The sequence below is a fragment of the Miniopterus schreibersii genome (assembly GCF_964146895.1).
Source record: "Miniopterus schreibersii genome assembly, chromosome: 5".
Lineage (NCBI taxonomy): Eukaryota > Metazoa > Chordata > Mammalia > Chiroptera > Miniopteridae > Miniopterus > Miniopterus schreibersii.
In genome coordinates, this window is record NC_138106.1 from 18,121,157 (window position 1) to 18,142,043 (window position 20,887).

The window sequence follows — 20,887 nt, forward strand, 5'->3', positions numbered from 1 at the left end:
ACTAAGTATGGAGCCCTTATCATGAAAACACAGGATATGAATTTAATCCTAAACTGAGATGTGAATATACTGGAAAAATAGTGGAGATAGAAGCATGCGTGCATGGAAGCTAAACCCCTCACTTCCACAGGTCGATAGATAATGTATAAAAATTCTGGACCACAATAGTCATGCCTAAATGCTGAGAAATGTAGCGAAAGATACCAGAATAGGCAGCCGTGTATGTTGCACTCGGTTCCCTCTGGGGAGCAGGCAGAGAGTCAAAGGACTGCTCTTCGTTACAGGCCTTTTAGTTTGACCCTAAACTATGTGCATGTGTCACTTTGAGAAAACTAAAGACTAAAACAATAAGCATACATGTGCACATGCAAATGAAATAGAAATGCCAGTAGTACTGAGTTGTCAGCATTAAGTAGGACCTTGTGGCTGTCGAAGTCCAGGCACAGTCCTTGGGGTCTGGAAATACACCATCCGTGCTAGCTTTCCTATCCGAGAGGCCACCATCAGAAGCCAACCATTTCTCACACATCCCTCCAGGAACATGCCAGCACCAGAAAACCACCCACGTTTCCTAAGCAGGCTGTGCTGAGCCAGACCCCTTCCCTGAGTGGCCGCCAAAGCAGGTTGTGACTGATAATCCATTGCAGGATGACAGGAGAACATAATTTCCATTTGTTTTATACCTTGTTATTTTTAAAGAGGAATAACAGAGAAGCACCACATGGTCACACACACACACACACACACACACACACACACACAGGGTAGCCACCTGTGTGAAGTGTGTGATCTCAGGAAACAGAAAATGGTTCCTGCTGGGTTCCCCGAGGAGCTCCGCAGCGAGCATTTGGTTCCGTTCGGGTGCCTGCCAGGCTCCATTAGGCTTCCTGGCGCGTGTGGCTGGGCGCAGTCTGCCTATTTCTAGCTTGCTGAGGTGCTCTCTGTGGTTGAGAGTAGCTGGAGCTAGACTGCTTGCTTTCAAACCCCAGCTCCAACACTTGCTAGCTCGCCTTAGCTGCGCCTCAGTTTCCTCCTGTACAAAATAATAAAAAAATAATAATAATATAATAATAGACCTATTGGATAAGATTGTTGGGAGGAGTTAGTGAGTTACTATATGTTAAGTGTTTAGAACAAGGCCAAGTATATTATAAGCACTAAGTTAGTGTTATTATTAATACTCCAGAAGACCCTTACGTGTATGTGAGAGAACCTCATAAGTTGTGGCATGAAACTATACAAAAGTTCAGGACATAAAGGATTAGGTCAAACTAGGATGCTGTGTGTAATTTAAGACCAGGCCCGGGAGGGACTATTCATGACGTCTTTTCAGTCACTCAGCCCTTCTGGCTGCTCTTTGCCTCGCACCCAGGGACACGGTTCTCCTGAAACACAGGCAAGTGTGTTGTGTGTGGAAAAGGTGGCTGTGGGAGGGTGAGGGGAGTTGGACAAGCCACAGAGTAAACACGAGGCATTTTCATTCCATGTCAGTTTTACCCAAAGATTTGTAGAGAAAAAAATATTATTGTTGTCTTAAAGTAAATGCTTTATTGTGGTGTAGAGTTGAAATGTGCATAATTTTTTATGCCGAAGTCAAAGTTGACTAAGGGCACTTTCTTTTGTGGCACTTTAGTGGATCACGTGGTAGGAATCCTTGCAAAACCCTGTCTTGCGGGAAAAGCCTTGCTAAGCACTCCCTTAGCAGAAGAGTCCAGTGGAGAAAATAGAGACAGCAGGCATCTTTGGGTGGGGAATGGAGAGAGCCTCAGAAGTGGGGAAGAAAGCCCCAGAGAAAGTGATTAAGGTTCCAGATACAAGCAGACAACGTGTGGAACAGGTACTCAGCCCAAGGAAAGGGGTGCGGAGGTCCCAGGCAGACCCCGAGGGACCAGCCTCCTCGCCAGTGGCTCTTGGGATGAATGTCGCTCGGCCCCTCCCGGGCCTGCCTTACATTTTAACACGCAGAGCAGCAGGTGTCTCATTTTAAAACATTAGCAGACTTAGTATTTCCTCTTTACCTCGCAGTTCACTGCTATAAAGCTGAGAAAGGGATCCATTCCACCATGTCAAGTTTAAAAAATGCCTTTTGGTTAGTCACCAGATACCGCCCAAACACAGACAAGCTCTGCAGAGCCAAAATGGATCTGGGGCTGCCAGGAAGCTGCATCTGCTGGAAGGGTAGAGTTTTTAATATCATTAAGACGAAGATAGCATCTCCTTCCAGACGTCTCCCATGACACGACCAGGAAATGAGGCCAGCTCTACACTTTTCAAGAAGCAATAATGACTGCTTCCTGTTATAGCATGAAGCTAGATTTGCCAGTAGAAAATCTCATTAGGATAAATATTTTTTTCCTCTTATCAATCCTCTGCCAAGTTGCCTGCTTTAATCTTTCATCCACAAGATAGAATTCCTTTAAAAATAAAGTTAAAAGCTGTCCCGAGCAGCTGATACACAGACAGTTGTGTAAGTGAAAAAAAGCTGCAGACAGGATAATAGAATAAGATGCTGTGAGTCAAGATTCCACATCCGCCTGTCTGATCAATGATGGTGACCTTCACACAATTGAAAAGATCAGAAATTCAAGGCCTGAGCCAGATATCTACAATGCAATGACAGGTGCTCCCAAGTGTAAAAATCAGTGTTCCATTAATAATGGATATAGAAATATTAGGTGCCATGTAGAACTTGTGGGGTTTGATTAAATTAATTTTTTAGTATCTCAATGAACATTTGGAAAACTATTCCTTAATGAGTGTTTTGCATAATACATTTCCTTTTGACATGCCCAGAGGCTTATTTTCTCAGTTGATAGAGATATTTTAAACCTCTACATGCTTCAAATAGCAAAATCAAAAGAGTGGGCATGAAATATGTAAATACGGCTGAAGAGAAAGGGAAAAGGTATGTTTTCGTTTTGTTTGAGCATGGGCGTTGGTGGGTGAGGCTGGTTTTAGAAGAAAGGTGAAGACCTGGTTTCATCAAGTTTTTAATCTCTCTGAGCCTCAGTTTCTTCAAATATAAAATGAAAATGTAATAACACCTCCTCATTGGACTGTAGTAAAGTTTAAATGCAGGCATGTTGATAAAACTCCCAGCACATAGTAGGCACTCCCATAGTTAGCTCTCTCCCTGCCCCTCTGTTGTTGGTGTGCCCAACCAGACCCAGTCTGAGCACAGAGGAAATCGTTGATTGTCAGCCCAGAAGTCACCCCTCCCCTCTCAGGTACCCAGATTTCCATCTGAGTGATGATGCTTCCCCTAGCCTGCCAACCAGCCTAGAAGAAGGCCTCCCCTTGCTGGACCTCAGTTCCAAGTTGAGTTCTGGGTTGTGTTAAACCAATCAGCCCATTTTTTCCCCCTTGGCTGGCGTCACTGGTCCATGTGACCGAAAGAGCCCAATCAGAGTGAATGTCAGGAGTCTTGGAATGCTGAGGGACAAGGATGGACAAGGAAGCAGGTGGCCGTCCGTGCTACTGACAGCCACCCTGATGCCACATGGAATCCAGCCTGGGGAGAGTGGAGCACAGAGTCAGGAAAAAGGTTGTCCCCAATGACTTGGACCAACCAATTCTGAAACATATATTATGACCTCTGCACTTCCAGTGACAAACGTCCGTAACTCTCTTTTATAATTTAAGGACTTTTGAGTTTTCAATAACTTATTCCATTAAAAAAAATCCAAAATCCCATTGATACACCAAGAAGTATGAGACATCCTCATTTCTAATAAAAAAACCTGCGGCCCAAAGGCAAGAGAATCAGAAGATAAAAAGCTAATAGCTCTCAAAGATGTCATCTTTAGGTCTTTTATATATTATGGCTAAATGAGAGGTATTTATAATCTCTATCATATCTTTCTATGTCTTACTGATAGGTTTTACTGTCATATACCAGAGTACCTTCCACCATAATTGGTCTATCAAATAAATTTATTCTATCAAATAAACCTATGCCACAGGTTAATTTCCTCATTTATTTCTGCATATATTCTGTAGATTATTCAGCCTGGTACATTCACTGAGAAAAATTAGGTCATTCAAAACCAGGTGTTCATGGGAATGTCATCTATGGCGAAGATCAACAACTGTTAACACCTGCTTTGAAAATTTTCTAGGTCATTGCTATAGACTGAATGTGTCCCCCCAAAATTCCTATGTTAAAATCAAATCCCCAATGTGATAAGACTCGGTCATGAGGGTAGAGCCCTCATGAATGACGTTAATGTGCTTATAAAAGAGACCCCAGAGAGCTCCCTCACCCCTTCCACCAAGTGAGGACACCATGAGAAGCTGTGTACGAACTAGGAAGAGGGCTCTCACCAGACAGTGAATCTGCCAGCACCTTGATCTTGGACTTCCCAGCCTCCGGACTGTGAGAAATTAATGTTTGCTGTTTAAGTCACCTATGGTATTTTTGTTATAGCAGCCCAAACAAAAGAAAACAGCCATATTCTATGATAAAATTTGTGGGCTTAATTGACAAGAGCAAACTTCAAAAACTTTAGAAGGAAAGAATCTTTTTCCAAAATTAATTTTCTCATTTATGTCAGAGAGATGTCCCATATCAGGAGAAAACCTATGTCCACACTTTAAAAAACTGAACAGTAACATTGTCAAAGGAAACCCCAGGATGCCAACATAGATTCCTACAATCCACTGATGATACAATTTTAGCTTCTCAGACGAGGGTATAAGTCCCTGTGTGGCAGAGCAGAGAGGTAGAGACCACATGCCTTTTAGGGAGGGTTCTCTCGGGGGAGCTGGAGGGTGAGGACAGGGCGTTGTCCTTGTAGACATAAAGCTCCGCATGTATCCCTTTCTAGTCTCTCGAATCTGGGCTGTCCTGACCCAGAGTCATTTTGGCCGACACCCTGACCTAGAAAGCTATTTCTTGTAAAGGAGTATTTTGTGAAGATCACTTTCTCTCAACTTCAACAGGTCAGATGCTGACACAAGCCCTCTTTTGGCTCTCTTTTTTAAAGAGTCATCACATTTGAGGTCTTTCTTCAAGGAAGCAAAAAGATCACTCACATTTGTTGTCATTCAAACACATCATAAACTATAGCCACTGGCGTATTAAATGCAAAGGGATGGATATAACCACACACAAGGCATCACACATCCACAAATACACAATGGGATCAATGAAGTAAATATCATTATTTTTATGACCCCAACCCACCTTCTCCCACAGTGAACTACATGCAAAGCCTTCCAAGATGACCAGTCACGGAACTTCAGAGCCAGAAGTGGCCTTATAGACTGTCTCCTGAGAACTTGCCTAAGTGACTATTTTTCTGAGCCTCAGTTTCTTCATCAATAAAATGGGGGTTAAAATATAACCCATCTAAGCAGCTATTATAAAGATTTCTTATGTGCTCAATTAATATCAATCTGCTCATTTGTGTTGAAGAAACTGAGATCCAGGAAGGCTGAGCCATGTGCCCGAGTTAGTGACTGATGGGGCATAAATGTCTCCTAAATCGCGCTGCGTACTCTGCAAGGTAAATGAAGCCAGGCTTTCCTCAGGCAGCCAGCAAGCCTTTAAGGCTGAACATGGTGCCGCTTCATTTCTGGGTCTGAGTTTCCTTCCTATGACGAAGGGAGGTCCTCCATCTCCAGACACTCAGCTGAGCGCTGAGGGAGGGCCCTCCGAAGCCAAGATCAAAAGACTGATAAAGAACCGAGAAGGAACCTCTAAGCCACAAAGAGGCAGGATTCTAAGCCAGCACCACCACAGGCTTCTGAAGTAAACAAGTCAAGTTAGAAAAGTAAAAAGCAATCAGCTGGTTTGGAGTAAAAATTGCACCCAGGTCTAGACCTAGATTTTATTAGTGTTCACAGCAACTCCTCTGATGAAACCAAGTCTCTGAGTTCTACCAGTGCCCAGGCCGACACCACACTCCTCTCCTCTTAAAATGGCCTGAGGGCCAGGATGTAGGGTGGAGGGGGTCATTGGGGGGATTCATCAGAAGGGAGATATTTGTAATAATTTCAACAATAAAGATAAATTTTTAAAAAAGGAAAGGTTCTGCTAGCAGTGAGGTTGAACTGCATGAATGACACAGTCAACAGTCAACCATTTCTGACCTCTAAAGATAGCAATTTATAGGTTAAACCTAATATTTGTGAATTAACCTATGACAAGTTAATGTATTAAAGTGGCGCCTTTGCTTGTTAGGGAACTTCTTTCTTTTTTAGATTATAAAAGTCTGACACACACATTTACAGAGACTTGGAAAATATAGAACAAAGTCACAGAGTTGCACTCTCTAGTACAATTGTTATATTGTGTATCCACTCTCAGCATTTTGTAGGCATGTTTGAGATATCTTTAATTATTAATAATATTCAAGCTTTTGATTATGCCTTATAACAATGAACTCCTAGCCTATGTTTTCTCCTCTCGAGTAAGAAGAAACTGCGCTGGAATAGCTCTGAGGTTTCTTTTGTTTTTAGTATTTTGTGTCTCTCTGGCCAGATGAACTTGAGGACATTTTATTTGATCAAAACACAAATTTCTGCATATCTATATCTTCAGTCCTTATGGTTTATTGTTCACGCAGTATAACTATTTGCTTATAACTCTCAAAGTTCTAGGGAATGTTTCCCATGAACAAAAGTTTACTATGACAAAATAAACTGATGAACAAAGTGGATCCAGAGACACAGAAGCATGGAACAGACTGAGGAATCTCAGAGGGAAGATGGGGAGTGGGGACTGGGTGGGGAGAGATTACTGAAAGAACTTATATGTTTATAAGCTTAACCCATGGACATAGCCACTAGTATGGGGAAGGCCTGGGGGTGGGGTGGATACGGGGTGGAGGGGATCAATGGGGGCAAAAAGGGGAAAAAATATTTTCAACAATAAAGATTTTAAAAAAAGAAAAAAAAACAGTTTACTATGAGCAACTTTTTTTTTGCATAGAGTAAATTTTTAAAAATATATTTATCAACAAATTAATTTTTTTCACTCAAAATTAATAGTGTTATTAGGGCCTTTAACATAAAATACATATTTTAAAATATAGATGACCTATATCACTAAAAGAAGAATGTCAACTTATTTTTTTGTAACTAAGATGTTAGAATCTGAGCCTATTTGAGAAGAAACCACCAGGGCCACATCCTGCTTCCCTGTTACACAGTTTGTGTTACTCTTTTAGATTCACAGATTGGTCTACACACATTATCCCAAGTCAGGCTTTGAAAGATTCCACGGGATCAATATCATCCTCACTTTAGAGATGGGGAAATGGAATCCTCAGGGAAGCAAGATGCACTTGTGGCCTTGCAGCAGCCAGCTGTGTGCTGAGGGCTCGGAATGGGGCGAGCACTGCCTGTGGCCTGCGGGTGAAAGAATCCGCAGGATTGTTTCAACTCGGAAAGGAGTGCACAGGGAAGAGTTCACAAAGTTTTTCAGTAGTTTAGACGGTGTTTCTCAAACCTGGAGACCTGAGAGCTAATGAAAGTAACACAAAGGCCAGGCTCATTGAAGTCGGCTAGGACCTGGACCTCTGCATTTTCATCAGATTCCTCAGGTGATCCTGATTCATACCAGTGTGTGTGTGAGTGCATGTCATAGTGACTATCTGTTTACATATCTACTAAAGCAAATAACTAAATTAAAGGCTAAATTATAGCCTGAAGGAAGGAAATGTGGGAGGAAGTTTAGAGCTTCCCAGAAGAGCGAGGTAGTCACATTCAGCCCCGGGGCGCCGCATTTCATCAGTTTGCGGGTGTGTTCCTTCCAGGAGGCAGGTGGATGCAAAGCACTAAATGATCTTCCTAATGTCCTCCCCACTCAGAATCGATGCTCTGACTAGGTGCTTTTAAAATGCATTTTTTCCATGATACACCAGAAAAACAACAGCATTTATAGACTGAGTTAATTGTTTTTCTTAACAATGCTGCCCTCTAGTGTCCTTAAGTAGTAGAATCAGTAAAAACCCACCCCAGCCGTCAGTATGGCGATTTCCTGTAAGCCAAACACTTGGGGATTTTTCTCTGGCATTAAAAAAAAAAAATTAATGAGTATTAAATTAAATTTTATTTTCTGGCAGCATGAATCTCCAACTGCGACCTTTCAGTTCTCCCATAATTTCTCCCTGCAGCCTCCTCCAGGATTAGAACTCCTGGATTAAAGAGTTTACCACAAATGGTATTGAACTGAAAATTAGGGCCCTGGGCCTTTTCTTTCTATACATTCAATTTTTAAATAATTTTAGGGGTAGCTTGTGATGTTGTCAGTTGATGTGGTTCTAAAGACACCCTTTTTCTCGGAACTTGGTGAGAGGTGCCCTCCTCCAGTATCAGCAGGGCGAGAAGAAGAGAGAAAGCTGGCTTTGTTCACATGGTTCATTTTACAGTTTGTGTTTTCCTTTGGTTCTTTTGCACATTGTGATACTGCGATCAATCAAACCCAACTGCAAATCTTGCAGTACTATTTTCATTATAGGTTGTTCTCAGGGATAACTATTTTGCTTCTGACAAAGAAAAAAGGACTCCTGGAGTTCTCCTTTCAACAGTCCTCCAGCTCATCCCTGCAGGGTCAGAGGCCAGACAGTCAGGGAGACGGGCATGACCGGGCGAAGTACCGGGCTCCGGGCGTCTTGTATGGGCTCTGCCTCGTCAGAGCTATTTGTTCTCCCCTTTTCCTCACTTCTCACGCCCACCTCTTTTCACCTGACTGACAGTTCACTGAGAATAGAATTCATTGAGCAGGAGCTCCCTTGTCTTCCCGCCACGAGTTCCACAAAACTCCCGGGTCCCACCATCTTGACAGAAGTGTCCTTCCCACCCGACTTGGCCCTCCCCATCTCGATTTTACAAGTCTCCCCTCCCTCCTTTCACCCCAACCCTCATCCCGTATCATCAATAACTTTTTTTTTTCTTTTTAAATATCTCTTTATTGACTTCAGAGAGAGGAAGGGAGAGGGAGAGAGAGATAGAAACATCAATGATGAGAGTCACTGACCGGCTGCCTCCTGCACGCCCCCGACTGGGGATCGAGCCGCAACCCGGGCATGTGCCCCGACTGGGAATCGAACCGCGATCTCCTGGATCCTAGGTCGATGCTAACCGCTGAGCCACGCCCGGCCAGGCAATAACTCCTCTTTTTAGATCACTTCCAACAACATGCGGGCTTACTCTTACATCTTACATCTTCAAAATAAAACTCGCCTTTGACCCTAAAGACCCGTTCAGCTACCGCCCTATTTCTCTGCTCCATTCACTTCCAAACTCAGCCTACCCAGGTTGTCGCTAAAGCCGCCCCTTTCCCACGCCCATTCTTCCATCGGGCCAGCCTGGCCTTGATCTTCTCACACCGCCGACATTGAAACTGCTCTTCTCATGCTCTTCAGTGACCTCCCTGTCGTGTGGCCAAGTCCAATGGACACTATGTGGGGCCCTTCTGACTTACATGTTCACGGTGTTCCAGTGTGTTGGCACAGCTTCTTCTCGAAGCATTCCCTGCTCTTGATCCTGAAACAGCTCCCCCTCCGGCTTCCTCCCTGCCCCTCTGGTTGCTGATGACCCTGACCCCGCAGTGTCCTCTCTCCCGCCTCTGGGCTGGCTCTTAGAACCTCATCTCTTTTCCCTCTGCAGACTCTCCTTACATAGTCTCACCCACTTCCATGAATTTAAGTACAATTAATAGACTGGTAACTAATAAATATGTCACCTCCAGCCCACGCTACTTACTGTGTCTTCATTCAACTATCTTTATATGACATCTCCCCTTTAGTATCTCATAGGCATCTCTATTTTTTTTCATGTCCAAAGAGGAACCCTTGATTCCCACCCCCCCCAAAACTTGTCCTTCCCTCAGTCCTCTTCATCATTCTAAGTGGCCAGATAACTGGGACATTGCCTTGATTCCTACCTTTCCCTTACTTGCCTCATTTGGTTCATCTGCAAATCTTATGGATTCTGCCTCTGAAATCTGTTTGAATCCATCCATGTCTCTACTCCACCACCCTATTCCAAGCCACCTTCATCTCCTGCCTGGAATACTGCAATACCTTTCGAGAGATCTTCCTGCTCCCTGCAGTCCTCCCCCTGTGGTTCCCCATGCACAGAGAGCGTTCTGAAACATAAACGCGTCCTGTTGTTCCCTCACCTAAAACATGTTAGTGACTGCCCGTTAAACTTGGAATGACATGCAAATAGCGCGGTTTGTCCCCCGCCAGCTTTACCTTGTACCTCTGCCCTCCTTGCTTACTAGACTCCTGCGCAGTGGCTTCCTTCCGATTGCTGCCGCTCGCTAGGCTGTGCCTCAGGGCCTTTGCATGTGCTGTTCCATTTGCCTAGAAAAGGTGCTTCCCCTGTTCTTACCATGGCTGGCTCCTTTTTGTTTGTATGTTACTCCTCAGGGAGACCTTCCTTGACCTAACCAAGAAGGTCTTTCCTCTCATTCCCTCTCTCCCCTATTTGTTTACTTCATAATGTTTCACATTTCTAAGTACGTGCTTGTTTACATGTCCATCTTCCCCACCCGACTCTACACTCTCTGAGTCCAGGAGCTTTGTGTCTGTTCTACTCATAGATGAACCCAGCAATTGGCACAGTGCCTGACAAATACTGGGCTTTTAATCCGTGCGTGTTAAATAAGTGAATAAAGGAGACTCGCAGCCCCCGCTCCGCTTCAATTGCTCTGGCCAAGGCCTCAGCCACTGCCTTGCGGCCCAGCCTCGGCACCGTGTCCTGCTCCTCTTACGCATTACAGACTGGAGACGGGAGCGTCTCGGGTTCACTTATTCTCTGCGAACCTCATCAGTGTTCACCAGTATGTTCCATTCACCACAATACCCCAGCACCCAGAGCAGCAGACACTTAATAAATACCATCGATTGAGCCAACGCCTCAGCTCTGAGTGAAACAGGATGACAAAGGACAGGGGGCTCCGCACGGATGGAGGTGCCCAAAGAGAAAGAATACTTCTGGGGCAGAAATTTTAAAACTGGCTTTCAACCTTCAGAAATGTTTATCATCCATTTGCATAATAAAAGGAAAGAAAAATGTTTCATATCACTCTTGCTTTACAGAGAGAGAATAAACTTCCTAGTTTCCGTTGCTGAGTTAGTACAATTTGCTTACAAGCCTGTTGGGTAGAAATGGTGAATAAAAGCATTCTCATCTTCCAAAGAAGGAAACCAAAGGCAATTTAAAAGCGTTTCCATAAACCAAGCAAGGACGCTAAGACCCTAACCCTGCTGTCTCGTTCCAAATCCTGTCCACTGCCAATTTAGACAGTGCTGCTTGTGAGAAGTAAAATAAGAATACATCCACCTCAGCTCGACTCTGAGACCAGGATTTGGTTCTTCTGAAGGACATTTAATCCACAGGTATTCACAGGTGTTTGTGGGACACAGAAAAGCTAAGATCTGCAGCCCCTTGAAAATGCCAGTTGACCTAGCACCCTGGGCGTTTGGCTGAGCTGCTTTGTAGAAGAAAACCAGGGTGATTGACTTTTCATTCAGTTGAACTTGAGGCTCTGCATGCTCCCTGGCCCTGCATCACGTCTGGCTGGAGCCAAGAGGATTAGCTCGGCTCCACCTCTCTGGGAAAAGGGATTCTTTGCCCCGTTTAGGAAATGTGATGTCAAGCTGATAAACAAACTGGGTGGGGCCGCAAACAGCACCACCCCCCCAGTGAAATTCATTCCTACGGGGTCTTAGAATAAAGTTCAGTTCAAAGTGGTCAAGAACAAGGGCTGACATTGTGGGCTGGGAGCCACCCTTGCTTCAGCTGTTTGCTCAGCATTTAATATGTTTAACTTTCTGCTAAATACATTGTTGTTGAGTCATCTCTATTATATAGCCACCCAGCGTGAGGCCCAGCTCAGCGAATCCAACACACAAAGGCAGGCCTTCTATCCTCGGTGACCTTACATCCTACAGAGTCAAAACAAGTGCTTTCTCTTACTTCTCACTTTAGTGAGCGAAGTACCCAGGTTCTGAAGGAGGAGAATCGTGTGTTCTTTCATCAGGTCAGGAACCATGAAGGAATAAAAGGAAAGGAAGAACTTCAAGTGCTCATTATGTTCTTAATATCATTCAGTGTTGTGGCTGCAAATGGAAATGGAAAGTCAATTTACCCAAAAGTACCACCAGCCTCCACGCCATCAATATTTCATGGTAGACTATTATGTTTTCACCACTGTCAAAGCAATTCTATTAATCAAACAAATATTTGGATTAAACTTCTAAGCTTTGGGCAGGAAAAAACAAAAAACAAAGACCACATGACTTTGAAAAGTAGAGAAACTCATGAAATGCTCTCTGTTTGGCTTTCCATAGAAATTGTTCGAGCTATGACACACGTGATAAACCAAGGAATGGCCATGTACTGGGGAACTTCGCGGTGGAGCGCCATGGAGATCATGGTAATTTCACTTCTATTTTTAAATGGCCGTGGAGCCTCTTATTACAGGTATTATTGCACTTTACTGCTCTTCACAGATACTGTTTTTTACAAATTGAAGATTCGTGGCAACCCTGCAACAAGCAAGTCTGTTGGTGCCGTTTTTCCGACATCATTTGCTCACTTTGTGTCTTTGTGTCACATTTTGGAAACCCTCACAATATTTCAAACTTTTCCACTATTATTATATTTGTTATGGTGACCTGTGATCAGTGATCTTCGATGTTATCCTCTCCAGCAAAAAGATTACCTCTTGCTAGGTGAAGGCTCAGGTGATGGTTAGCATTTTTAGCAGTAAATTATTTTTTAATTAAGGTATGTACATTGTTTTTTTAGACATAATGCTACAGTGCACTTAATAGACTACAGCAGCAATTTTCAACTGGTGTGCCGGGCAGACCACTGGTGTGCTGTGAGAATTTTTAAACATGCAATACCTGACTATTTAGCCAAGGGCACTGACCTCTTTTCCCTTAGACTGTCAAATACAAAAATGACAACAGCCAACACAAGCCATCCAGTGTAAATGAATCAAAATTATACCTCTTCTTTTGTCAGATCGGCAAAAAATTTATTTTTTGGTGTGCCGCAGAATTTTAATAATTAGTTTGTGTGCCATGAGATGAAAAAGGTTGAAAATCGCTGGACTACAGCATAGTGTGAACATAACTTATATGCACTGAGAAGCCATAAAATTCATGTGACTCTCCTTATTGCAATAGTCACAGTATTGCAGTGGTCTGGAACTAACCCTGCAATGCCTCCGAGGTATGCCTGTGTTGTTTCTCAGATGCCATGTGTAAATCGCAACACCTCTTGCAATCTTTCCTCCCAGTCGCTGTGACACTAGAATTCTGTGATCAAGTCCATCATTGTAGAGAGAGATATGGGGGCTGGATGTCATCAGCCCAGAACACAACGGGGAGGGTGCAGGTCTCTGACAGGAATCGTGTTTTAGCGTATTTTTTGGCAGCAGGAGAGTAAATTGAATTTCTTAGCTAATGAGATATATGAATACAATAGTCTTGTTTTCTTTTGAAACTCTATTAAATAACTATGCTTTTTATCACATGCTAATTACAGATTATTTGTAGATTATGAGTCTGTTTCATTTCTTTAGAAACCTAAAAATCATCAAACTGCATTTACTTTATCTTTGTCCATAATTCACATGTGGACTGACTTGCCCTGGGCTTTCCTCAGCCCAAACCCTCCTGAAAGATAGTAAGGATTTCTTGCATAAGAAGCTGTTGCTCATGGTGAAACTGCTGGTCATAACTTTGCCTACTATTTGGCATCCTCCCTGTTTCTTGATTTGTATTGATTTCACGAAAACAAACATTTCTCATGCATATGAACCACAGGGCAGGCTTACTTTCCATCAGTATAAATCCAGCTGCAATCTTCTCTCTCCCTAGGAAGCCTATTCTGTAGCAAGACAGTTCAATATGATCCCTCCAGTCTGTGAACAGGCCGAGTACCATCTTTTCCAGAGAGAGAAAGTGGAAGTTCAACTACCAGAGCTCTACCATAAAATAGGTAATCTTCACAAATTTACTGATTATTTTTAACCATAGGAGGCCCAGTGATCTAGGAAAAAAAGAACTACTGAAATACCTTCCTAAATGTTCCCCATTAATACAGGGATGTAAGAGCTATGCATTCCAGAGACTGGAAGAATCGAGGTTAGCTGCAGCAGAGGTGCACATTGTGACTGGCGCACAAGCTGTACTCAGTAGGTCTTCAAAAAGTGCATACAGAATGAAGGGAAAAAACCATGAATAAACTCATTTTTCACAGGGTGCTTGCTGTAGCCAACACATGCATCCTCGAGGGAATTATGACTGCCTCTCCAAAAATATATGGATTTCTACATCTATACCTCCCACTCTGTGCCTGGAACTGAGTCAGGAGGGGAATTCAAGGACAACTCACAAGTGAGGCATTACATGTTTGTGTAGGTAGAAATACTGATTTCAATAAGAGGCGGGGAAATACATACGCAACATATACACAAGAATTTCAGACATCAGAAAAACGTGAATGAGCCACATTTTCAGGCTGGTTTACATGGCCCACTCCCTATAACTGACTGTGCACGTTTAATTGGTTTATAAAAATGAAGCATGGTTTGTAAATGCCTAAATTTTAATAGAAAGATGTGTGCTGGTATGAACTCTTTATGTCTGGCTTTTTCTCATAACTAACCAAGTCCTGCTGAAACACGCCCACACTTTTGATCCCAGTTCGCAACAAGCAACATTTTAAGCTGTTTTTCTTCTGCAGGAGTTGGAGCAATGACCTGGTCTCCACTTGCCTGTGGAATCATCTCAGGAAAATACGGAAATGGGGTGCCTGAAAGCTCCAGGGCTTCTCTGAAGGTATTTCCCTCCACCTCTAGAAAAGAGCCTGGGGATGGGAGAGGGAGGGAAAGGGCGGAGCAGAACAGCTCTGTAGCAGCCTGTGGCTTCCAGCTCATGTAGACCATGGCCTTGGCCGGCAGATGCCCCCTGGCAGGCTCCCCTGAGCCCTGAGCCCTGAGCCCTGAGCCCTGAGCCTGCCAGAGGTCTCTGCTCTTGGCCAAGCATCAGTCAGCCCTTCATAATCTGCCTGCACAGAAAATTCTCCTCCTCTGAGGACTGGGGGGAAATGCCCAATGACCTGGTTGGATAACTCGAGCTCAAATCCCTACAGTTATTTATTCTTATGTTAAAATCGGCCTTTCATTTCTCCTTTGAAACTGATGAAATATAAAATCCCTTTTCTATATAAGAGGATCTAATTTTACTTTTCTTAGCAAAACAAAATTTAAGCCACAGAAATTGAATCCATATGGGACAAACCGGTTGTAACTGAGCACGGTTTGAGGTTGGTTGACATTTTTTACTGTGTGGGGTGGAGGGAGGGAGGATTCAGAAAACAGAAACACAGCCAAGCCTCTGTCACTGGGGCTCAAGGCTGGCATTCAGAGATCAACTCTGGCTGCTAAGTCTCTTAGTTTAAATTCTTTTCTGAAGCCTAAAGATATTCAAGATCACTGACATAAAATTTCCTCCATTCAGAACGTCTCGATGATTAATTTATTGGAGGGTACGCCAAACATCTCTCCTTATTAATAACAACATGTCTGTTTTTAAAAACAGAATGTGTAATAACATTAGAATCACAAATTACTCCATAATACCAGGGGAGAGAGAATATAGGCATTTTCAAAATTCAGACAAGCCAAAGGCTCCTAAGAGGAAGCATAAGTCTGAAAGCCTCTTGCCACCATCAGCACAAATTTAGTGGGAGATCAGTTCAAGTTAGGCCCAAACCACCAGCCCTTTAATCAGTGTGGCAGGGATGCCATGTGCTTCCCTGATCAGAATCTTCTCAAGGCTATCACTTTCCTTTTTGCCTGTAACAGGTGACCTATTCGCTTGTTTGTTTTCTAAAATAATATAATACAATATAAGCATGGTGACATGGTCCTATTTCTAGCTTTGCATTATCATGAATATAATTATCCTAGAATATTAAATATGGTCTTGCTTCCGGAAATTGAACCAAGTCTGAATAAGTCAGCAAAGAAAAAACTAAAAAGCATTTTGGGGAAGAAGGTATAAAAGGCAAGGAGAGAGTGAAGAAGGAAGGCAAGCACTGGAAATTGCAATTTTACTGAGCACCTGCTATGTGCTACACACTAGGCGAAGAGTTTTCATTCATCTCCCTTTACCCTCACAAAGATAAATGGGTACAGGTGACATTTAGTCAGTTGTAGCTAAGCATGTTGCCTTACACTCTTTCAGAGATATTCTGAAAAACTTACAGTACTTCCACATGTATGTTGGGTATTTGTTCTTGGACTATCCTTATGAGACCTTTTCCAGATGTAGGAACTGAGCACAAAGAGGTGAGATGCCAATCCGAGAGCAGAAACTCCTAATAGAGAAGGCTGCTATGAGAACCCAGGTCTCCTGGCTCTCGGTTTAACTCCCTCAAACCCAGTTTTTTAAAGAAGGAAGACACAGCTACCCTGTATTTGGGGTGTGTGGTTGGTTAACCTCCGCCATTGTTTGGGAAAGCTTACAGGCAGCTGGAGAAAAAACTTTCACAACTGCACCAACAAAAGGGGAAAGAACAAAAAGGATAGAATATATTTGAAGTGCTAAGCCCAAAAGCAGCTCAGAAAAGGTTTCTGGTTTTGGCTTTTACAAAATCAACTCAATGCCTATTTTGAAACATCCTTAACAGTAAACATTAAGGGCTCTCAACAGGTGAAAGGCAGCCAATCGCCAAGCAGGCTTTTTTAGTTCCAGAGCTGTTGGCGCTTCCTAAATCGCCAGCCTGAGTGTTTTCCCGACTAATACATGTGCGCCTAGGAAGGCCTCTTGAGCACAGCAACTAAAGAAAGAGAGAAAGAAGAAAAAGCAAGGATCTGGACAACTTTAGGAGGGAGTGAGAATGCTAATAGGAAAAAGCAAAAACAAACATTTTTTTTTTAAGATACAGACCTAGCCCAGTAGACAAAATGGGTTGGCAACTTTCACATACCCCTTGCTCCCAAAGTAGAATAAATGACTGGTGTTTCACACTGGCCGTTGTAAGATACACCAATAAAATAAAGATGCTAATATTTTATGTCTGTTGTAAATATTGGACTGTATTTGAGGAATAAATGAACCCCGAGTGAAAAATACCTATCTTTTAGAAAGTAATACTACCCAGGGGGGTTGCGGGAGGCTGCATCTGGCCCACCGTTGTAACAATAACTTGTAAATCAGTATCATCAGCTCTGAGTTCACTGCTGAGCTAAACACCGCTGCTTCTTGTGTCTATTAGATACCTTCAAGTGGCTGTCCCAGGGGCATCAGTGGTGCCTGGTGGAATCTATCCTCTCTCCCCCCAAACCTGCCCTTCCCTCCTGGCTGACCGGGCCCCCACCCGCCCACTTGGTCATCCCAGGCAGAAGCCAGGGCATGATCTCAGGCTGCCTCCTCTCTTCCCTCGCTCCTGTCCAGTGGGGCAGCCGCCCTCCAGTCCACATCCTGACCCTCCACGCCCTGCACCGTCCTTGTTCAGATCTCCATCGTTTCTTACCTGGTTTGCTGCAGTAACCTCCTAACTAGACTCTGACCCCACCCCCCTTTTCTCAACTACCCACTGCTGTGACCAGTTCTCTTTCTAAACAATTAATCTGGCCATATAATAACCCTGCTTAAAATCCTTTAAAGACTCCCCAGTCGTTGCTTAGAGGACAAAACCTGAACCCCACAGAAAAGCATTCAAGGAAATCGCCTTGGGATCTAAGTTGGACTCATTTTTCTGTTCCTGTCCCTCCCCAATCATGCTTTTTATTTTCCACCCGAATGCACTGGACACTTGCCTCCCAGAAATGTCCTTCCTTTCATGCTGCTGTGGAAGGGCTCCTCGTCTCCAAGGACAAAGCTGGGTTGTCTTCCCTCTGTGAAGCCTGTCCTCACTTTATAAAACTGAGCTATTTGCATCTTCCTCTATTATCCCATAAACACTTCTTACAGTCTTAGGATCCTCTGATTGCAGGCAATAGAATTCATTTCAAACTAATTTAATCCAAGTAGGGGAACACATAGGCCTTCTTGGGAAGGGTGAGTGGAGGTAGCCTCAGGGGTGAATGCATCCATGACTTGCATGTTGTCAGGACTGTCTCCTGTTTCTCTCTGCGTTGGGGCGTCATCTTCTCCTGCAAACAGGCTTTCTCTATGAGGCCAGGAGCAGGAAAGCTAGTGACTGCAGGCTTACCTCCTTAAAGCCATGTAACCCGAGAAAAAAGAGATCACAGTCCCAGCATTGGAAGACAGCAAAGCAATGGGCTTTAGGAAAACTTTAGAGAATACTATGACTTATGTATAAAAGCCATCTGTGGGGAAAATCTCTTTCAGTGGTTCCTTTGGCAAATAGTTTCTAAGTGTCTATTCTGTGCTGAGTGCTAAGGTCTCCAGGATGAATGGGACTGCGGGGATCCTCAAGGAGTAACTTGGGGACTTGTTCGAGAGACAGACATGCGAAGGAGTGAATTATGAAACAATGGGGAACCCACAAGCACTGTGGCCTCACGTAGGACTGCCAGCAAAGCTGTACTGCGTGAAGGTGGGGATGCTCACCCTGAAAAGTTGAAGAGATCTAGTTTTACTCTGTGGGGTCCTGGCTGGTTTCTCAGATTCCTTTGGTATGAGGAAAGCAATATAAATACTACGCATCTACTTTTTAAAAAACCCTAACCTGCTTATTTTCCAATGATTGAGGCAACAATGAGATTTATAGTGTTGAGGGTGAAGAGAGTGACTTTTATTATAACACTTAGTTATAATAAAAAATAATAGTTCAAAAAGCATTTGGTTATTGGTCTTCAACCTTTTTAAAATTTTAATAATATTCAAAGAGACTAGTCCCCTGAAAGATGTTATGAAAGTGAGGATTAGTGATGTTTTTCTCCTTGGGGACAGCAAAAGTTCAGGGGCTCTCTGACATACCCAGCGCCCTGCTCAGGGAAGGTTGCTGGGCCTCCGTCGCATGTTCATTGTCATAACTTCCACTTCATCACAGCTGGCACCAGCGTGGTCTCCAGGCCACCCTTCTTCCTGGAAGAAGCTGAGGTTTCCCAGAGCTGAGGCTGGGAAAACTCTTAGCCATCTCCCTAAACAAAGTCTCAAGTGAGGAGCCAGACCCTAACTAAGCCTTTGAGATGTAGGAGGCAAACAGAACTGGGGTGGCTTGTCCTTTCTCTTTTTCACATCTGCAAAACCATTCCCCAAAATCGTAATAAAACATAATGTGGTTACCCTTTTCTTTGAAAATACTGTCTTAGACTTACAAAAAAAATACTTAAAAAACAAAAGCCAGCTGTCCATTGAAATCCTGTGGGCGGAGTGTCTGTGACAATCGCCGAGCTTTCTGCTGCTGCCTTTGGGAAGGTAAAGGTCTGTGGTGGCAACTGTGTCGCAAATGCACATGATGGAGAAAGTCCACATGGCCACATAGTGGGATGGTTTTTATTATTTTCACGAAAACAGACTAACCGACTCTTACAAATATTCTTTTCCTTTGGGTGTTGCAACTTAATAGCTCTGTACGGAAGAGTCTCTCGCTTCCCTGTGTCACAGTAAGAGCAGAACCTTCTGGAGAGTAGGCCACTGAGAAGTTCTAAAAGATTTTTCTCCTTATACTTAGGAAACGAGGCTTTCCTCAACGCTTTGGAATCTATAGATCAGAGTCGGTCACTTCTCATAGGTTTCAAGAACAGTTTCCCATCTTGAGGTTCCTTACCTTTTTAAGTTTCAGTACAGAAAAGGTAATACACATTTGGGAAAGTATTTATCGACTCGAAAAATTTCTAAACGTGCTCGGTTCCTGTCAGTTATACCATGTCCCCTTTAGGAAGGAGCAAGCGAGTGAACGATAAAGCCCCATTATGAGAATCTATAACTGGGAGTAAATGGGAGGCAGGAGGGCAGAAGAGAGTTATAACAAGAATGTATGACCATGGTTTCCTGGAGCAGAAAACTTGGAGCCCAGCTTTCTTGACAAAAAGGAAACGTAGTAGATCTGGGTGAAATGTAAATGCTTATTTTTTATTTTGCTGCATTCTAAAAATGGGCTCCCTCAATAAGAAACATTTCTTCCACTTAGCAAACGATGTAATTGATTAGGTCAGGATTTTAACAACTTTTGATGGATTTCAGTGGTGAACGTTAGTCAAAATTAATCTGTTTTGAACCAATAAACAAGGAGCGAGACGGTGAGGAACAATTCTTTGCAGGGAGGCAAGAGCATCCTGTCCCCAGGAAACACACAGGTCAGAGTGAGCGAGAGGCAGGAATTCACGATGAGGTTCTTATATTTCACTGAAGTAGCAAATCTTTGACACCAAACCCTTACCGGACATTGACATTTAAATGTTTTTTTTATTCCCAGTGCTACCAGTGGCTGAAGGAAAGAATTGTGAGTGAAGAAGGGAGAAAACAGCAGAACAAATTGAAAGACCTCTCCCCAATTGCTGAGCGCCTGGGCTGCACACTCCCTCAGCTCGCTGTCGGTAAGACAATGACTAGGGAGGGGTCCTGCCGGGCACAGAAAATACAGTCTTCTCTGTGTGACCCACGCCCCTGTCATGATGAAATTTCTATTGTAGGGCGGACTGATGTCTGGAGAATAGATTTCTGGTTAGCACCATCTAAGATGCGGTGATGAGGTTTTCAGAGCTCCCCAGAATTTTCTGCGTGCTAAAAAACTTTTCTTCCTTCCTTTCCCTTTCCCTTGTAACACAGTTCAAATGAGAACACGTGAGTAAAGATGCACATGTCCTCCAGTGTCGGGAGTGAGAGCCCTCGAACTGTGTAGGGACGGCATTTCTTCTGGCTCAGTCCTGTTGAAGTTCAGGGAAGGCGGGGAGAGGCTGAGAAGCGGGCTGTGGCAGGCCCAAGGCCACTGACGC

The 20,887-nt window shown here is 43.6% G+C and overlaps 1 protein-coding gene across 4 annotated transcripts in view; it reads left to right on the forward strand.

Moving 5' to 3' along the window:
- KCNAB1 (potassium voltage-gated channel subfamily A regulatory beta subunit 1) overlaps nt 1-20,887 on the forward strand; it is a 231,185-nt gene that overhangs the window by 195,594 nt on the left and 14,704 nt on the right. For all 4 annotated transcript variants that reach the window (XM_081139371.1, XM_081139369.1, XM_081139370.1 and 1 more), the window contains exons 9-12: nt 12,309-12,394; nt 13,851-13,971; nt 14,719-14,813; nt 20,368-20,488. In XM_081139371.1, the coding sequence (XP_080995497.1) occupies nt 12,309-12,394; nt 13,851-13,971; nt 14,719-14,813; nt 20,368-20,488 (423 nt within the window). The remainder of the gene's footprint in view (nt 1-12,308; nt 12,395-13,850; nt 13,972-14,718; nt 14,814-20,367; nt 20,489-20,887) is intronic.